Genomic DNA, 15,977 nt, shown 5'->3' on the forward strand with positions numbered 1-15,977 from the left:
TGAGAGAGCCCAATCTCATTCCTTCCTCGTTGGCATTTATCCACTTGAGGTCTTTCTGGAATAGATGCTTAAACACATTTTTTGAAAAACAACCATTAAGTTGCTCGTCTTGTCCATTTGGATATTGTTAGGGGTTGATTGTGATGAGAGCTGTGTTATTTCGTCTGGCAGACAGCTCTGAAGAAATATCAGATGGAACACAAAAGTAAAGGAGAGAGTCTGGAGAAGTGCCAGGCCGAGCTGAAGAAACTGCGCAGGAAGAGTCAAGGCAGCAAGAACCCCTCCAAATATGGAGACAAGGAGATGCAGGTGAGTCAGTGCTGCTATTCAAATTTCAACAAACTAAACTTTCTTTTAGGTACTTTCTTAACACTGAAAATGAAAACCTTTTGTAAAACAAATGGGGATTTTTCTCAAAGATCCAAACATATATTTAAATCTCTATCATATGACTTAAGAAGACTTGAAATATAACAAATTAGTTGCATCAACCACGTACGTTTATGATACTTTTTTGGCGCTTTCCATCCTTTTTGAAGCGTGAAAGCTCTCTTCATTAATTATAATTGCATGGAAAAGAGTGTCCAGCCTTTTCAATGCAATTGTAAGTGTCAGTCTTCATATCGTCTCCTTTTTTGTTGCATGGAAGAAAGTAATGTAGAGCTGGAACAACATGAGGCTGAGTAAATGATGAGAAATTTTATTTTTGGATGAACTATTTCTTTAAAATTTCTCTCAGTGTACAGAAGACAAGCATAAATCACTTCAAGTCTTGAAAATGTAATGTCTGTGCATTCTGAGTTTGGCAGTAGATTGGGATGCTCCAGAACTTGAGCATTGAATTTGTTTGTGATGTTTGTGCAGTTTGTAACATCCAACTGAGACTTCATGCTGGGATGAAATATTGTGGGAATTCCTAAATCCCTGTTTCTATAAATAATCTCTATGAATCCCTCTGTTTCTCTCTTCACTGTTTGAACATACACCTTTGAACACACTTGAGAGAGAATGAGAAAATTAAACATGAGCATGAATGTTAAAAGTTTATTATACATTGGCTACAGTGCTGATGGCTATTCACACAAGATTTACAACATATTTTTGCTTTGCTACAACTACAGTATGATTTGTAGAAATATTATACACAGAAAAAAAATATTCCAGTTTTAGTCTGTTTGGCTCTTTAGGTGCTAAAGAAAATCCCACTCTGTTTGGCTGAAGTCCTTTCATACAATATTGTACTTGTTTTGTGTGGGTTTCATTGTGTGTGGTGTCCTTGTGTTTTGTTCATCGAGGCCTCGTTGTATGGGGGCTGATCTGTCAGGGCCGCTGTTTGTTTTGAATGTACGCCTCTCACCACCGTCGTCACCAGGTGCGAGGTCAGGGGGAAGTGGGAGTGTTGTGCTACGGACTGACCTGGGGTCAGTTCATGGCATTAGCAGTAGGTGTGCTCCTCATAGTGGCGTAGGAACGCGTTGTTGCATAAAATGCTGTGGGCTCTGCTTGCTTGTTAAACACACTCCACAGGTGTGTATAAAAGAAAACAGAGAAGGAAGGTGAGTGGGTTGTTTAAATGAATTATGTGAACTTCCTGTTCCGGGGTCTAATAAAAAGTGTAGGAGGATCAGGGTGAACCAAACATCAGAGATGATTGATTTGTTATTCTGTTTCAGGGTTGGCCAAAATCCGTCATTTAAAAATTTGCTCCCTTTGAGTCCATGAGTGTGAATTTGAATTAAATTGTGCTCAACAGGAAGTCGAGTTTGAGTTGAGAAATTTAAAATGGAATGACAGGAAAAGGAATTTATTGAACTGTAATTTAAAGAAATGAGTTTCAAGAATTTCTGTAATTGAAAGAAATGAAGCTGCTTCATGTTGTTTGGCTACATTTTGAAAACTTCAATTAAAGCAGTCAATTACAATTAGGAAAAATATTCTGGTGTTCTTTCATCTGGTAATTATGTGATATTGTTTTTATTTATCTAAAATATAATATATCGCTAGATTATTTGAATTCTACTGCCTGTTCTGTACAAGCTGTTTTATGTTTTAAATCTTGGCCTTCCATAAACCTCGACAGATTCAGTGCCAAGCAGAGACAGAGGCTCAGATGCACTTGTTTTCTTGACTTATGATCAAAGGTCAAAAGTTTGATGCAGTGTGTGGCGCTGATGTGGGAAGTGCATTTAAAAAAACAGATGGAAATCACATTCTGATTGTTAATTTAGCTTGTGCCTCACAGCTCTGGGTGGCACGGGGCTTTAGGAAGAAAAAAAAAAAGGTATTTTGAGCTGTAAGTTAAAACCTCTCTGGCCTCAGCTCATACACCCCAGACAATCCCCAGGATTTCTTATTTATTTCTTATTTTTTTTTAGCAGTTTACTAGTTGTGAAAGCTTAGATTTACCCTTGAGAAAATACTGTGTATGTGTAAACACTATCCCATGGTTCCCTACATGTGGCAACTCTCTCATGAGATTTCTCAAATGTCAGATTTCTATGAATGTAATTTTTTTCTGTAATAGCTTTTGTCAATTATTTATAGGTGTGTGTATGTGTTCATTCCACTTAGCGGCTCAGTATGAACCGTGGATGAATTTTACATGTGGGGCTCATGGTCCCTGCTGTGCGTCATGCTGCGGAGAGTCTGGTTTTAGAAATGGCATGAGCAGAACACTGCAAAACTCACTAAACCAAACCGTGGAGAATCTTTCAAAGGTGTGAATAGCGGTGCCATATCGGTTATTAACCAATTTTAGAGACTTTTATGGATAATGTTTATGTTTAAAGATATTGAACATATATTGGACAGTATTGGATATTTAATTGTACGTGGTAATTTCCCGTATTTTTAATTTAGATAAATTGAGCTTTAGAGGAGGCAAAGACAAAACAAATCTTTAAAAAAAAAAAGATAAAAAAATTTAATATTTGCAATCGCAAAAATAATATATATTAGGGCTGTCAACGTTAATGCGTTAACGCATGTGATTAATCCAAAAATTTTAACGCGTTAATATTTTTTTAACGCAAATTAATCGTTTGATAAGCTTGACCCCAACTTCTTGCCGTCATCGCAGCGCGGAAGGTAATCTATCATTGCCTGCGTCCCAATGTGGCCAGCAATGTACACACTATCCATCCTAAATTATATGTGATATTAGTAATTTTCAGTACTATTTAGGGCAGACAGGGTGGATGGTATGCACATTGGGACGCAGGGATTGTGTGATTATGAGGCGCCGGGCCGACAAAAGTGAAGCGAATGCAGAGAGAGAGAGCGAGTGCGTCCGAGAGAGAGAGAGCGACAGTGCGTGAGAGATCTGTATACTCATGTGTGATAAGGGTACAGAGAACCAGTGTTGCCAGGGTCGCGGTTTTCCCGCACAATTGGGCTATTTTGAAAATACAGTCATGGGAGAAATTACAGAGCCGTGGGTTGCGGTTTTGGGCTACTTTTATAATGTACCGCGGCCCCCCAAATTGTAGCCTATATATACACATGTGATCAAAAAAGGAAGTTATTACAAACACTCGATGGTGTTTTAAAGTGAGTTCTGAGTAAAAGTGTACTATTAATCTCATAAATTGTCTTATGTAGCATGATGCTAATGTTAGCTCTAATGCACCTGCAGAACAGGTCCAATTCTTCTTCATAATACATTTTATCATAATACTTCATGTAAGGTTGCAAGAAAATGTTTTGTTGTATTTATTTTGAAATACTTTTGATAATAGTTGGGTAAATGTATACTAGTATTGAAGCGATGTGGCTTGGTAAACATTTTATTGCCAATATAAAGGCTGATAATGGCTGAATTAAAACAAAAGAATAATAAGGATTATGTCTCATAATTTGCGGAGATGTGAAAGGTTATGTTTCCTTAAATTAGTTTGTCATGCTTTTCTTTATTTACAGGTAAATCCTAGAATTTTAAATTTGCAATTAATCATGATTAACGCGTTAAAAAATGTTAATCGATTGACAGCACTAATATATATATAAAACATTTCTTTCATATAACATTTTTCACAATTGGTAAAACATAGCATGTTTCGTTTTAAATAAGAAACACTGTTGTTTCGGTTTTCTCCCTGATTACTAGAGAGAAATGCAGGTCTGTTCCTGATCTCCCACAGAACTGATGTCAATATTAATACCGTGACCAATGTAATGCACTCATTTCTCTCTTTTTTTCCCTTGAGGAATCAATGCACAGAAATGATGGCGCATTTCAGTCGTATCCTACATTCATATTCAGCACGTGCTAAAATGAGGCCAACCGGAGGGCAGGCAGATTCATTTGAACTGGAGTGTCACTTATGATTTCAGGCTGCAGTAGTGTAGGATATGGACCCATGTTACCTCATTTTTGTGCGTATGTGTGTGTGTACATTAGTATTCCCCTTGGATACCAAACTAAAGGCACATAGTGCAGAAATTTCGATCTAAATATGATTTCTGAACCCATTAAGCCATACCCCACCAAACTGAGCCAAATGGCAACACACTGCAGCATACAAACACACTATTTACCAATTCTATTATGTAAACCTGTTGAATGCAGTGTTTTTAGCCTGACGGTGTTTACTGTTGCTTGGTTGAGTATGATCAGCTACTTCACAAGTGGTACTGAACTTCATGCTAATCATGCTGCCTGTCCATTACCTGAATCACTGGGAGATTGTAAATATAGATGTTGGGTTTTTTGCCATGGTCCTGTATTTGTAATATCTGATGGTACAAATATAATTTATGCAGTTTAGTCATTTAAATAAATCATTGCTGAACCTCTGTTGCGTCAGGTCATATCGCAGTAAATATCCATCAAAGCTGACAGAAAAAACATTGGTTTTCTTGCAACAAGTAGGTAAAATAAAGCAAATTACTACCAGCATTTGCTACTGAATGTGCAGACTAATTAGTGTAGGGTCATTTTGATAATTGTAAGATGTGGAAATACAGGATACATTTGAGTATTGCCATGCGACAACATATTTTTGTACTCGTACCTGGCAACAGACTTGCACTGGTTCTATGTCTTCAGTTGTGTAAGTGCACTCGCTGGACCTCAACATTTTATCTTAGCATATGGCTTGTACTTGAACTGTACATGTAAATGTACTCTTCATGACTCAGACACTGAAAGAACATTTAATATGAGCAGAAAAGGGGTCTTGACCATGGATCATTAAATACAAAGAAGATCCTGCAGTATAGTGCTGCCATTATCCAGAAATAATAAGACAGACGTCATATCTGATCCATTAGCGCAAAAAATATGCAGTCTACATGCAGATGTGGGCTACGATGACACGTTCAAGTTGAAAAATATTCATTTAAAAAATATATTAAATTACTTATTTGATTAAAATACAATAAAACAGTAATATTACAAAATCATACAACAAAAATATATACAATTTATAAAATATTATTACAATTACTGTTTTCTCTTTGTAATATATTGTAAAATGTAATTTATTCCTGTGATGGCAAAGCTGAATTTTTAGCAGCCATTACTCCAGTCTTCAGTGTCAAATAATGCTTTAGAAATGATCCTAATATGCTTATTTGGCGAGTCATTTATTAACATTATTTAAAACAGGTTTGCTGCTGAATATGTTTTTGGAAACTGTGATTTTTTTAAGGATTCTTTATATTCTATATGAATGTTTAGCAATGTAGAATCTTTAACAAAATCAAAGTCACCTTTGATCAGTCTGACACATCCTTGCTGAATAAAAGTATTAAAAAATCATACAAATAAATACAAATCTTAATGTCCACAAACTTTTAGTGTACAGTATATGCTAGTTTGTCTCCAAAAAGTCATTTTGAGTTACTCTTTGAGGGTGTGTACACTTGAGAACTGAACTCCAAAAGGAAGAGAAATGCCTTCATAATTGCTTTTTTGCCAAGTATGTAGTTTCTAATTTTGTAAGATCCTGGAGAGAACAAAGGAGAAGGAGTAACCACCATGCTTTGACCTCAGCGTTTTCTTTCCCATCACCTAAAATTCCCAGGTCACTTTAAATAAAGTAACAAGTCACAAGCAGAAGTATTTCAAGCTTGATAAAGTGATGCGACTCACTCTTTGTTACGGTACGCCCCACGAAGGGAAGCAAAACAGGACGAGGCAGGTATATCCAAACAAAAGGCTTTACGCAAGGCGATAACAATAGTGTAACACATACAATAGCAGACAATCAGACTGGGGAGAACACAGGCTTTAAATGCAGGTCATCATTAAGGGAGAACAGAAACAGGTGAGGAGCTAATTAACTAATCGGGGAAACTGGGTCAATGGAAAACATGGCAAAAACAGAACAGACTCGTGACACTCTTTGGGTTGATGCTATGTGCAGAAATATTTATCATGCTACATGTCAGTGGTGTGTCCAAATTCCCACTCATGATCAGAGAGAATCCTGGAAATGCTACATTTTACATCTAATGTTTTACCTACAGGCTGATTACATCTAAAGTACCTGCTTTTATATTTGACTCTACAACATCTGTTTCATAGTCAATGCTGAGGCATATTTAGTATCTCTTCATTTCATTGTTTTTTCCCCCTCTTTCATATCTCACATTTTTCCCCACATGAGTTTAATGCTAAAGTATTACAAACAAGTCTATCTGATGTACATTAGAGCAACTAAACCTACAAAACTATGTGTTTTGGTGCTGGTGTCTAAGACCAGATGTGTTCCAAATGAGTTTTAAACTCTGGATGAAGCATTGCTTTATTCATTTCAGTTGTGCAAGGCACAAAACCCATGAAACGCAAAGACTGAGAGTCTGGGTGAACATATTGTACACATTCATACATCACTGTGAACCCATAACACGTTTTTGCATGATGCAATGACCTTTTCTAACTTGAGACTAATAATAGACTTGCAAACAGTGATGCCTTGTTCATTAACACTTGGTGGGAAGAATCAGCATAACTCACTGTGATACCACGATACCTACACACTGTGTGTGTGCAGTTTGGATTACATCCAGTTCCTACAAGGTGTATGTCCTTGTCAGATGATGTTTTGGCTGTGGCGCAATCTTTACAGAGGCAGCAGCCTTGGTAGCTTTTATGTTGTGATACTTGAGTTGGATGTTCTATCGTTTTATTTTAAAATATTTTTTTTACTTTATTGAATTCTAAATGATGAACATGACCTTCTTCGTTACTTGGATTCTCTGATCAAACCAAATAGGCCAGTTAAATTCAGCCCTCACCGGTTTTGCATGCTGTGGATCATTGAGCTTTAGCATTCCCATTTGCATTCATACAATGAGAGTAACAGCAAGCCTACATGGTTGTCATTTGAAATGTACGGTTTCTCCTAGCATGGCCATCACTACATCAGGCTGTGTCAAACTGGGGCATTGTTTGTCATTTTTTTTATGTTTGCTTCACGCCACCTTCCCTGTCCCTCAGTACGTCGAGACCATCAGCAGCAAACAAAATGAGCTGGATAACTACATATCTGAGAGCTACAAGAACGCCCTGTCCGAAGAAAGACGGAGGTATTGCTTCCTTGTTGACCGACAATGTGCAGTGACCAAAGCGAGCAACGCCTATCACAACAAGGTGAGATTTCACGTCATGCTGAAGAACATTTGGGTCGCAGAAACACTGAAATTAAGATAATTTAAGTAAAAATTGTGTTAAGCATGCATTTTAGCCATTATTTGCACATTTAAATGTGTTAAAGACAACATGAAATGCCATTTACAACACATTTACCTCTCGCAATATGCCATATTTAATAATTAATAAATATTTGGTTGGATGACTTGGTCAGTTAAATTGATAAAGCCTTATGTCAAAAGATATAAGTTTTGATTACATGTTGTCTTTAACCATCAGTCATGTAATGTATTAATACAGATCATATGCTATAAATTATTAAAGTAACCATAAATGATATACTTGGACAATTCCATACTTTGTTTTCAGTTGTTTCTGCTCCCAAATCCCATTTAGTCAGTCATTCATTCCATTTCAGTGATGATCATTCCGCCATGCTTGCTAGAGAATGTGCTATACTGTGTATTTTGAGAAAGTTGTACAATTGTGTTTTGTATACAATGCAAAATGATTTATAACCAAGACTACATTTGATTGCTTATCAATTGTATCAAAGAGATTTAATCAAGGTGGTGTCACCAATATATAAAACACAAGTGCGAAGGATGATTATTCTTTTTAGAACATTACATTCACACTGAACAAAAATAGAGCAGAGATCTGGTGGATTCACCAGCATGCAGAAGAACACCAGTCATTCCCGCGTAAGCGAGATTCACTCCTCTACTGTGACGCCCACGCTTCAGAGTTGGCGATAGACAGAGTGATGGGAGCAATGATGGCAAGAGAAGCAGAAGAAAAAGGGAGGGCCAGGCAGAGAGTGGCCCACTTTTACAAGAACAGACTGTTCAGACGATAATCACTGTTTTCATGTATGTGTGTAGGAAGACTCATACTAAAGAAATTTCTCTGCAGGCAACTGCAAAAATGTTTTAGACGAAGACAAAGAGGCAATACCTCACAGTGGAAAATTAAATTGGGGTCTAATTGAGGTCTGAGAACAGAAAGAGCAAAGTGACGTGAACAAAACTGACCATCTGCCAGAGTTTGTCATGGCTGGATCTTAACACTGTCACCCACAACAGTCATGGTACTTGATACTTTCTCACTCGTCTGCAACTGAGGGCAGAAGGAACAAAGAGAGCATAAAAACTCTCTCATGCTCAGATGATTAAGAGATTTGAAAATTGAAAAAAGAAAACCTTTTAAACACCTAATGAAATTTGCAAGTTTGAAGGGTTCACAGATTTCACAGGGAACTAATATGCAGTTACTAGTGCTCTCTGACTGATGCATTTTCACACAAATGCAATTCAGAGACCACTGCCTATTAACTGCCTATTAGCAAGATTTAGCAATTGCTTTTATCCAAAGTAACTCACTGTACACTTATTGCAGGGTCATTCCTCATGGATCAACTTGAGATCAAGTGCATTGCTCTTTGAGGGGTTTGAACTAGAGACAAGACGTGTAGGGTCTTTAATATTAGTATACTTTAGTGTTTAATCAAGGAAAGTAAGTCATACAGGTTTGGAACAAAATGTGACTGAGTAAATAATGACAGAAATTTCATTTTTAGGTAAACTGTCCTTTCATAACAATGTTAAAATGTTTGGTATAAACATGATCTGTCCTGCTACTCTTGAAACTTTTGGATCAGCATAAAGTCCGGATGAAATGGAAACTGCGCTCATCTTTTCTTTTTCTATTGTGACGTGAGTGAAACGGCTTCTTAAAAAATGTAAGGTTGGACTAGATTTTGTCCATTAGGAATCGATTGGATTGTTGTTGTTTGCAAAATCATGCGATCTCATGTGAGTGACAGGTTGCTAGAGGGGAGAGATTATTGTCCCACCCTTTGCGTCGGTACACACATCATCAGAGAAGAGATGACTTAGCGAAGGAGAGTGGAATTTTTTGCTTTTTATCACAAGGGCAGTTAATTTTATATTTTAAAAAAATATGTGCACGGATATTTCTTTCATAATAAACACTTCAATATTCCATAAAAATAAGAATTGTCCATTTTAATTTCACGGTGACTAAGATTTGCCAGTTTGCACTCCTGAAGAGTGTTAGCGTTTTTGCTTTTATGAACCCGATGAGGTCGTGACGCAGCCTGCAGGTGCTCAGACATGCAGGCAGGTGATAATTGCTTTGGGTAGGTTGGTATGTGGTTGTGACTTAGAAAAGGACCGTAGGGGCTCAGTAGTACTGACCTGTGCCAGCCAAAAACAGACTATGGAGGTATTATAAGTACAGAGCGAAGGAGAGTGAGAGAAAAAAAAAGATTTCGACATCTTATAAGGCTGTAGGCATTTAGAAGACCTTTCACCCAATGCAATGTGTAGTACATTTACCACACTTATGTTAAAGTAACTTTGCACTGAACCAAAATTTGGTGGAGGATGCAGGTAGATTTTTAGTATAACCTTTAGTGCGAGTTTTAGGTGAACTATCCTTTTAAATAAAAACAACACGTCAAATTGTTGATTAACTTTTAATTTGTCACATCTCTTTGAAATTGGGCTCTTCATTCTTTTAAATAAGCATCAATGTACTGCTCAAACAGATGATCTGAATTACAGAAAAGAGTTCAAAGATAAAGTTGCACTTCCTGCGCTCTACATTCAGAGGTCTCCAGGCGTTCCTCAACTCTCTTACAGCTACTGGTCGTAGAGCTCAGCCAGGCTCACTGCCTGTGAATAGGGCACTGTAATGAGGCTATTTCAGGCTTCAACCTACAGGGAGGGGAGATTGTCAGTATAGAGAGGGATGTCTCTGAGCTTCAGAGGAACGCGAGGTGAGGAGGGATCACTTTATCACCCTTTATCGCATTCCCTCTCCCTATCAGTCCATCAACTGAAGAGCTCACCCCTGAAACCTCAGCTTTATATTCACAGAGTCTGTATTTGGTCTGTTATTCTTGATTTGGCAACATGGGTTTTCTCTCACAGGTGTGTAAAGCTTGCATCACTTATGCTAGGTGCTAATGCTAGTTGTGGCACTGTATGTTTGTTTTTAGGGCAGAGACTTGCTGACGCAAAAGATCCCATTGTGGCAACAAGCGTGTGCCGACCCAAATAAACTCCCAGAGCGGGCAATGCTTCTAGCTCAGCAAATGGGCTCAGGAGCGACAGGGACGCTGGGACCCAGTGTCCACCACACCTCTAAATCCAGCCTGACCATCTCAGATCCCATCCCTGGGGCCAAGCCACTTCCTGTGCCACCTGAGCTCGCAGCTATCATGGGGAGCCAACAGACGGTGAGTTAGAATTCCAATCTGACCCCCCCAAAAAAAAAAAAAAAGTGAGCCACAAAATGATACAGTGTCTTAACTGCAGCAAGATAATTTGTAAATGGTTGCATTAATGATGTGTATAATTACGTCCTGAGGGTGTTTGGGAGAGTAGGGGGCGCACTCACGGCCATAGGAATGAGAGAGTTCTCAAATTTAGTATAGATGGATATAAAGTCATTAAAATACAGTTCCATAATGACCACAATGCTGTGAAAAGAATAATCAGAAACCTGCTGGCACTTACAGCTCTCTTTAGTTTACAGTTTATCACAGTGCAGTAATCATTATTCTGCATTTCAAAGAATATTAGTCCATACCACAACCATAATTATAACAGCACAAAGGAATCGTTGGAATCGCTTTCAAAAAAATAATTTCCAGCTAATAATAAAAGATAAAAATATTGACAGCCAATGAGAATCCACTCTGTTTTAAAGAGCTTGAGCATTTAAATTGCATAACTGCAATTTCTCTCCATCATAGGACCAAATCTCTGATTTACATGGGAGAGATTTTAATGTTTCTCACTATATCAAGTCACAAATGGTTAATACTGTGAACAAGACATGGGTTAAAATAGTGCATCTTATAAGGAAGGACGTTCATTTAAATCTCATTCAGGAGTAGTGCGACTAATGCTTGATGATATTTTTTATTTCACTTATCTCAAAATTAAAAAGACTGGAGAAAAAAAAAATGCATGTATTCAAGTATACATGGAAACTAGGTGTTTTAATTGTTCCTAAAAATGTGAATTGCATCTTGCAGAGGATGATGGGAGTAGATGGTGTTCCCATGATGAATGGCTCAGGGGTCCATGGGGGAGATGACTACCAACGCTGGATGGAGACCAGAGCCGCACACGAGAAACCGGCCCACAGACACGGCGGAGAGACCTTCTCCAACACACTGCCTGTCCGCAAGGTTGCGCCTGTAAAGCCCAAGAATACTCTGGGTAAGTTAAGGAACTTAACTTTAACAATGCAAACAGTAAGTCTCTGATCATGATTTCAGTGCTGTTTATTCAATACTCAGCATCTCTAAATGACTTAATAATCCACAGTCTGTATTTATAGCTGTGTCAGTGTCTGTGCACCTGTGTGTTTCTCTCTCATTCTCTCCTTGAGAAAGTAGTGAGTATTCCTCGACTGAGTGGACAATAACAGGGCAAACACTGCTGGAAATGAAAACAGGGCAGAGCAGGTGGGAATAGAGAGGACAGCTTTAAAAATGGATAGAAAATAGGTGAAGGGTATAGTTTCTCTTTGAGGGAAGTATTTTTAAGAAGGAGCGGAAACTAAGTTCTTAATGAGTGGCATTCGCGACCTTTAGGTGGAATTTTAAAAATGTTCCTAAACCTACTGAGCTGCTTTGTTGCCAACTTAGGCAGCAATGAAATCTTATAAGGCAACTCAAGTAGTCCTAGACTGATTCCAATAGTTTGATGTTATTATGTTAAAACAAATATTCTAAATGCAAAAATACAACAAATATATACATAAATATTAGGTAAATTTGTTAATTTTTAATCTATTGGATTGTATGTTATGTTTTGAATTAAATGTACATAATTGTTCTGTAATTTTTGTTTCTTGCAAAGTTGTTCAAGTTGATAAAAAATTGTTCACTATGGATTTCTAATCTCTGACCCCAGCAGAGACACAGACCCTCCCCAGGTCTAGCTCAATGACAGCTGGGCTGGAGAGAAATGGACGGACACGCGTTCAGGCCCTATTCTCTCATGCCGCCGGGGACAACAGCACACTCCTCAGCTTTACGGAAGGAGACATCATCACACTGTTGGTGCCTGAAGCCCGGGACGGCTGGCACTACGGCGAAAATGAGAAAAACAGAATGTACGTGTCTTGTGGTTTACGTCACAATAAAATTTGCTCATGCATACAGAAAAACAAGAACATTTTTAATTTAAGAATTTGATGAACCAGAGAAACTGCTTCAAATTCCACATTGTATCTGTCCTATCAGGAGAGGCTGGTTCCCGTTCTCCTACACCCGCGTGATTCCTGAACCAGACAGCAATAAACTCCACGTCAGGTGAGTGTTTGAATATTAATGAGTTTACAAAAGCCCTTTCAATGTTTAAATGCCATTTAATATTGTGCTGGCACAACCTATGAAATGCATTTAGAGAACCACAGTCATGAACAGTATAACACCATAAAGCATGCAATTGAGAAAGGCTTTAATGTTGACATGACCAATCAAACCTGACCTTGTTTATTCAAGCACATTCATAGTCTTTTTGTGATTGATTCCAAAGAGAAAAGCCTTCATAACCTTTGATTCAAAATAAAATGTCTTGCTCTTCCTCTGTCACTTGGATGATGCTAACATTGTCATAATGCTATAATTACACTCTAAAAAAAATACAACCCAGCACTGGGTAAATTATGGAAGAACCCAGTGATTGGGTTGTTTTACCCAGCGGCTGGGTTACTGCCCAGAAGGTTGGGTTAAACATTTAACCCAACTGTTGGTTGTATTCAACCCAGCATTTTTTAGAGTGTAACTATTTAGGTCAAATTTTAGCAATTGTGTATTACATTTGGCTCTATTCTAATACACAACGCCCACTTTCTTGATCCAGTCATTCCCAATGGATAAAATAAAGTCCTAAATTTGTCAGAAATGTCACGTTACAGAAATGAAATCATGTTAATAGTGCATATATGTGTGTGTTTGTAGTTTGCAGCATAACAGGAGCAGCAGCACAGGAAATCTTCTGGAGAGAGAGATGGCATTGCCGACACCTGATTACGGCATGCCCACACGCTTCGTGGCCCAGCAGCAGAGCACACCACACAGCCGACAGAGACCATACAGTGTGGCTATGCCAGGATTCTCGCAAGTAGGCTATGCACACACACACACACACACACACACACATCCTGCCTATTCTTAATGCAGTGTCATTCTACATCCAATACACTATGATTAACCTTGACAGATGTATGGAGATACTGATATAGCTTTCTATAAAAATGTTAATAGTATTGAAGCATTAATCACCTTACGTAGACATTTATCAGACATGCTGAAATATAGCGGGGCGACAGTTCGATTAATGCAGCCCAATCTCCAGCAAACCGCATAGAGGACGTTCCAGGACATTACCCTAAACCGAGATCAGTTTCCACCTGTGACCATGTGTTATTTTAGCAGCCTGAGCCCACATTAAAAAAGACCTGTCCTGTTTGATTAAACTTCCCTTTGAGAGGCCATTTTGAGACATTTACAAATAGATGGGTTTGGGGTGGGAACAAAGAGAAACGACTGCAGTGAGAGAGCGAGTATTTGTCTGTGGAGGTCTTCACAGATACATACAGCAGCCTTAGAACATTTAAGCTATTCTACAAATGTATTAGTTTCAATATAACAACCTGGATTTCACCAGGAAAATAGCTATAGAAGCTGGCATGACGTTACAAACAAATAAAATCTAGGGTTTCTCTTTGGCATTTAAAAGCATCATTTATTTTTAAAAATGGTTTGAATGAGAAACATGTTTGTGTACTACACTTCACTGAAATAATTATACTTGCAATGGCATTACAGACTTAAGCATTCAAATACTTTTGGAGCAGCATCGAAATACATCAGAAGTAGGGCTTTGTTATGTAACACAGCCAGCAACAAACATCTCATCTCAACTCTTTCATCATTACCCGCGGGTCCCCTCCTTAGTGCATTCAATATTTATTAAGTTTTGCTTGGAAAAAAAGGACATGTATGGCTGTTGTGCTTCTCTGTTCTCCTAAAGTCAGTGCTCAATTGGTTCTTCCCATTGTTCCGGTTCAGGATGCACTCAATGACCTCCTTTTTTATTCCTGGTTACAGCAAAGATGCTTTGACTCTCATCAATACTGCAGTTCATAAGTGTTATGCATTCTTCTACTGCCGTCTACTGGACATTTGAGGAAAAGTAGATGACTAAAAGATGTTTTCTTTTTCTTCACAGCAAGGGTTGGAGGAGTACGAGTCTCGATTCCAAATGAGGTAAGACCTAAGTTTTCACTTACTCATATGGCAACTGAACAGAAACAGTATTTTAAAAAGCATTTTATTTTGTCTGTAAGTTCTTTCTTTGTTTTCTTTTTTATTTGACTTATTCTTCTCTGGTATTGTTTGAATTTAAAAATCCCACATATTTTGACTATGGCAAGCAAAAAAGTATTGTTTGCTTGATCTGCAGCCGGAACAGACGAACATAGCTGACGTTTCTGAAGGTCTAGCCAAACATAAGGTGGGCGGGTGACCAAACGGCACCTAAACCCATATTGAACAAGGGAGAAACCTCTGATTGTTTAAATGGGTTTCATGAGCCTTGCAATAATATACTGTAGTCAGTCGTTGTTTGGTCTTTTCCCATAGATGAGATCCATACCTACTCTCTTGAACATGGTGTAGCCATACTTTATCAATTTGAATGAATTTTTTTTGTATTGTAAAAAGCACTTTGTGTGACATTGCTATAAATAAATAAACCCTTCTGGGTCATCTATGGGGAAGACCATTCCCAGCTTTTATTCCAAATTCCTTTAGCATCACAATTTATAGTAGGTATAGATGAAATATTTTATTTTTCCATTTAAGTTCCCATTCCATTCTTGCTTTTGCTGTCCATGTGTGTTTGTCTTAATTAGTCTTTTAGTATCTTTTGTCCCAACTTTAATTTCTGTAGGGAAATTTTTTCACATGCTACCCCCAATATTTTCAATACTTGTAGTTAACTTTATATCTTGCTGTACACACCATTTAGATTTGACTCCCATGATGCATTTAGAACAATGGGCTCCATTTTCACAATACATGTGTATGGGTCGGTTTTAAAGCTTTTTCTGTTTTCTGATTAGTATACATTAGATTTGTTTACATTTTACTTCTGAACCACACACACACATGACTTGTAGGAAATGCAGCCCATCACATGTTTGTAATGTGCATTAATAGAGATTAGTATTAGTAGTAACATTAAAGGGATAGTTCACTCAAAAATGAAAAAAGTTGTATTTTACTCACCCTCATGTCATTACAAAGGACATTCCTCCTTCCTTGGAC

The 15,977-nt window shown here is 37.9% G+C and overlaps 1 protein-coding gene across 7 annotated transcripts in view; it reads left to right on the forward strand.

Annotated features, from left to right (window-relative positions):
* The window catches only part of baiap2b (BAR/IMD domain containing adaptor protein 2b), a 52,335-nt gene that overhangs the window by 32,407 nt on the left and 3,951 nt on the right, over positions 1-15,977 (forward strand). For 5 of the 7 annotated variants that reach the window (XM_079388893.1, XM_079388890.1, XM_079388891.1 and 2 more), the window contains 9 exons: positions 172-309; positions 7,445-7,597; positions 10,623-10,862; positions 11,667-11,853; positions 12,553-12,754; positions 12,885-12,953; positions 13,605-13,767; positions 14,878-14,915; positions 15,112-15,162. In XM_079388893.1, the coding sequence (XP_079245019.1) occupies positions 172-309; positions 7,445-7,597; positions 10,623-10,862; positions 11,667-11,853; positions 12,553-12,754; positions 12,885-12,953; positions 13,605-13,767; positions 14,878-14,915; positions 15,112-15,130 (1,209 nt within the window). In that variant the 3' untranslated portion in view covers positions 15,131-15,162. The remainder of the gene's footprint in view (positions 1-171; positions 310-7,444; positions 7,598-10,622; positions 10,863-11,666; positions 11,854-12,552; positions 12,755-12,884; positions 12,954-13,604; positions 13,768-14,877; positions 14,916-15,111; positions 15,163-15,977) is intronic. The other 2 variants (XM_079388889.1, XM_079388892.1) reach the window with 1 other exon arrangement.

This window comes from Barbus barbus (assembly GCF_936440315.1).
Source record: "Barbus barbus genome assembly, chromosome: 32".
NCBI classification, from domain to species: Eukaryota; Metazoa; Chordata; class Actinopteri; order Cypriniformes; family Cyprinidae; genus Barbus; species Barbus barbus.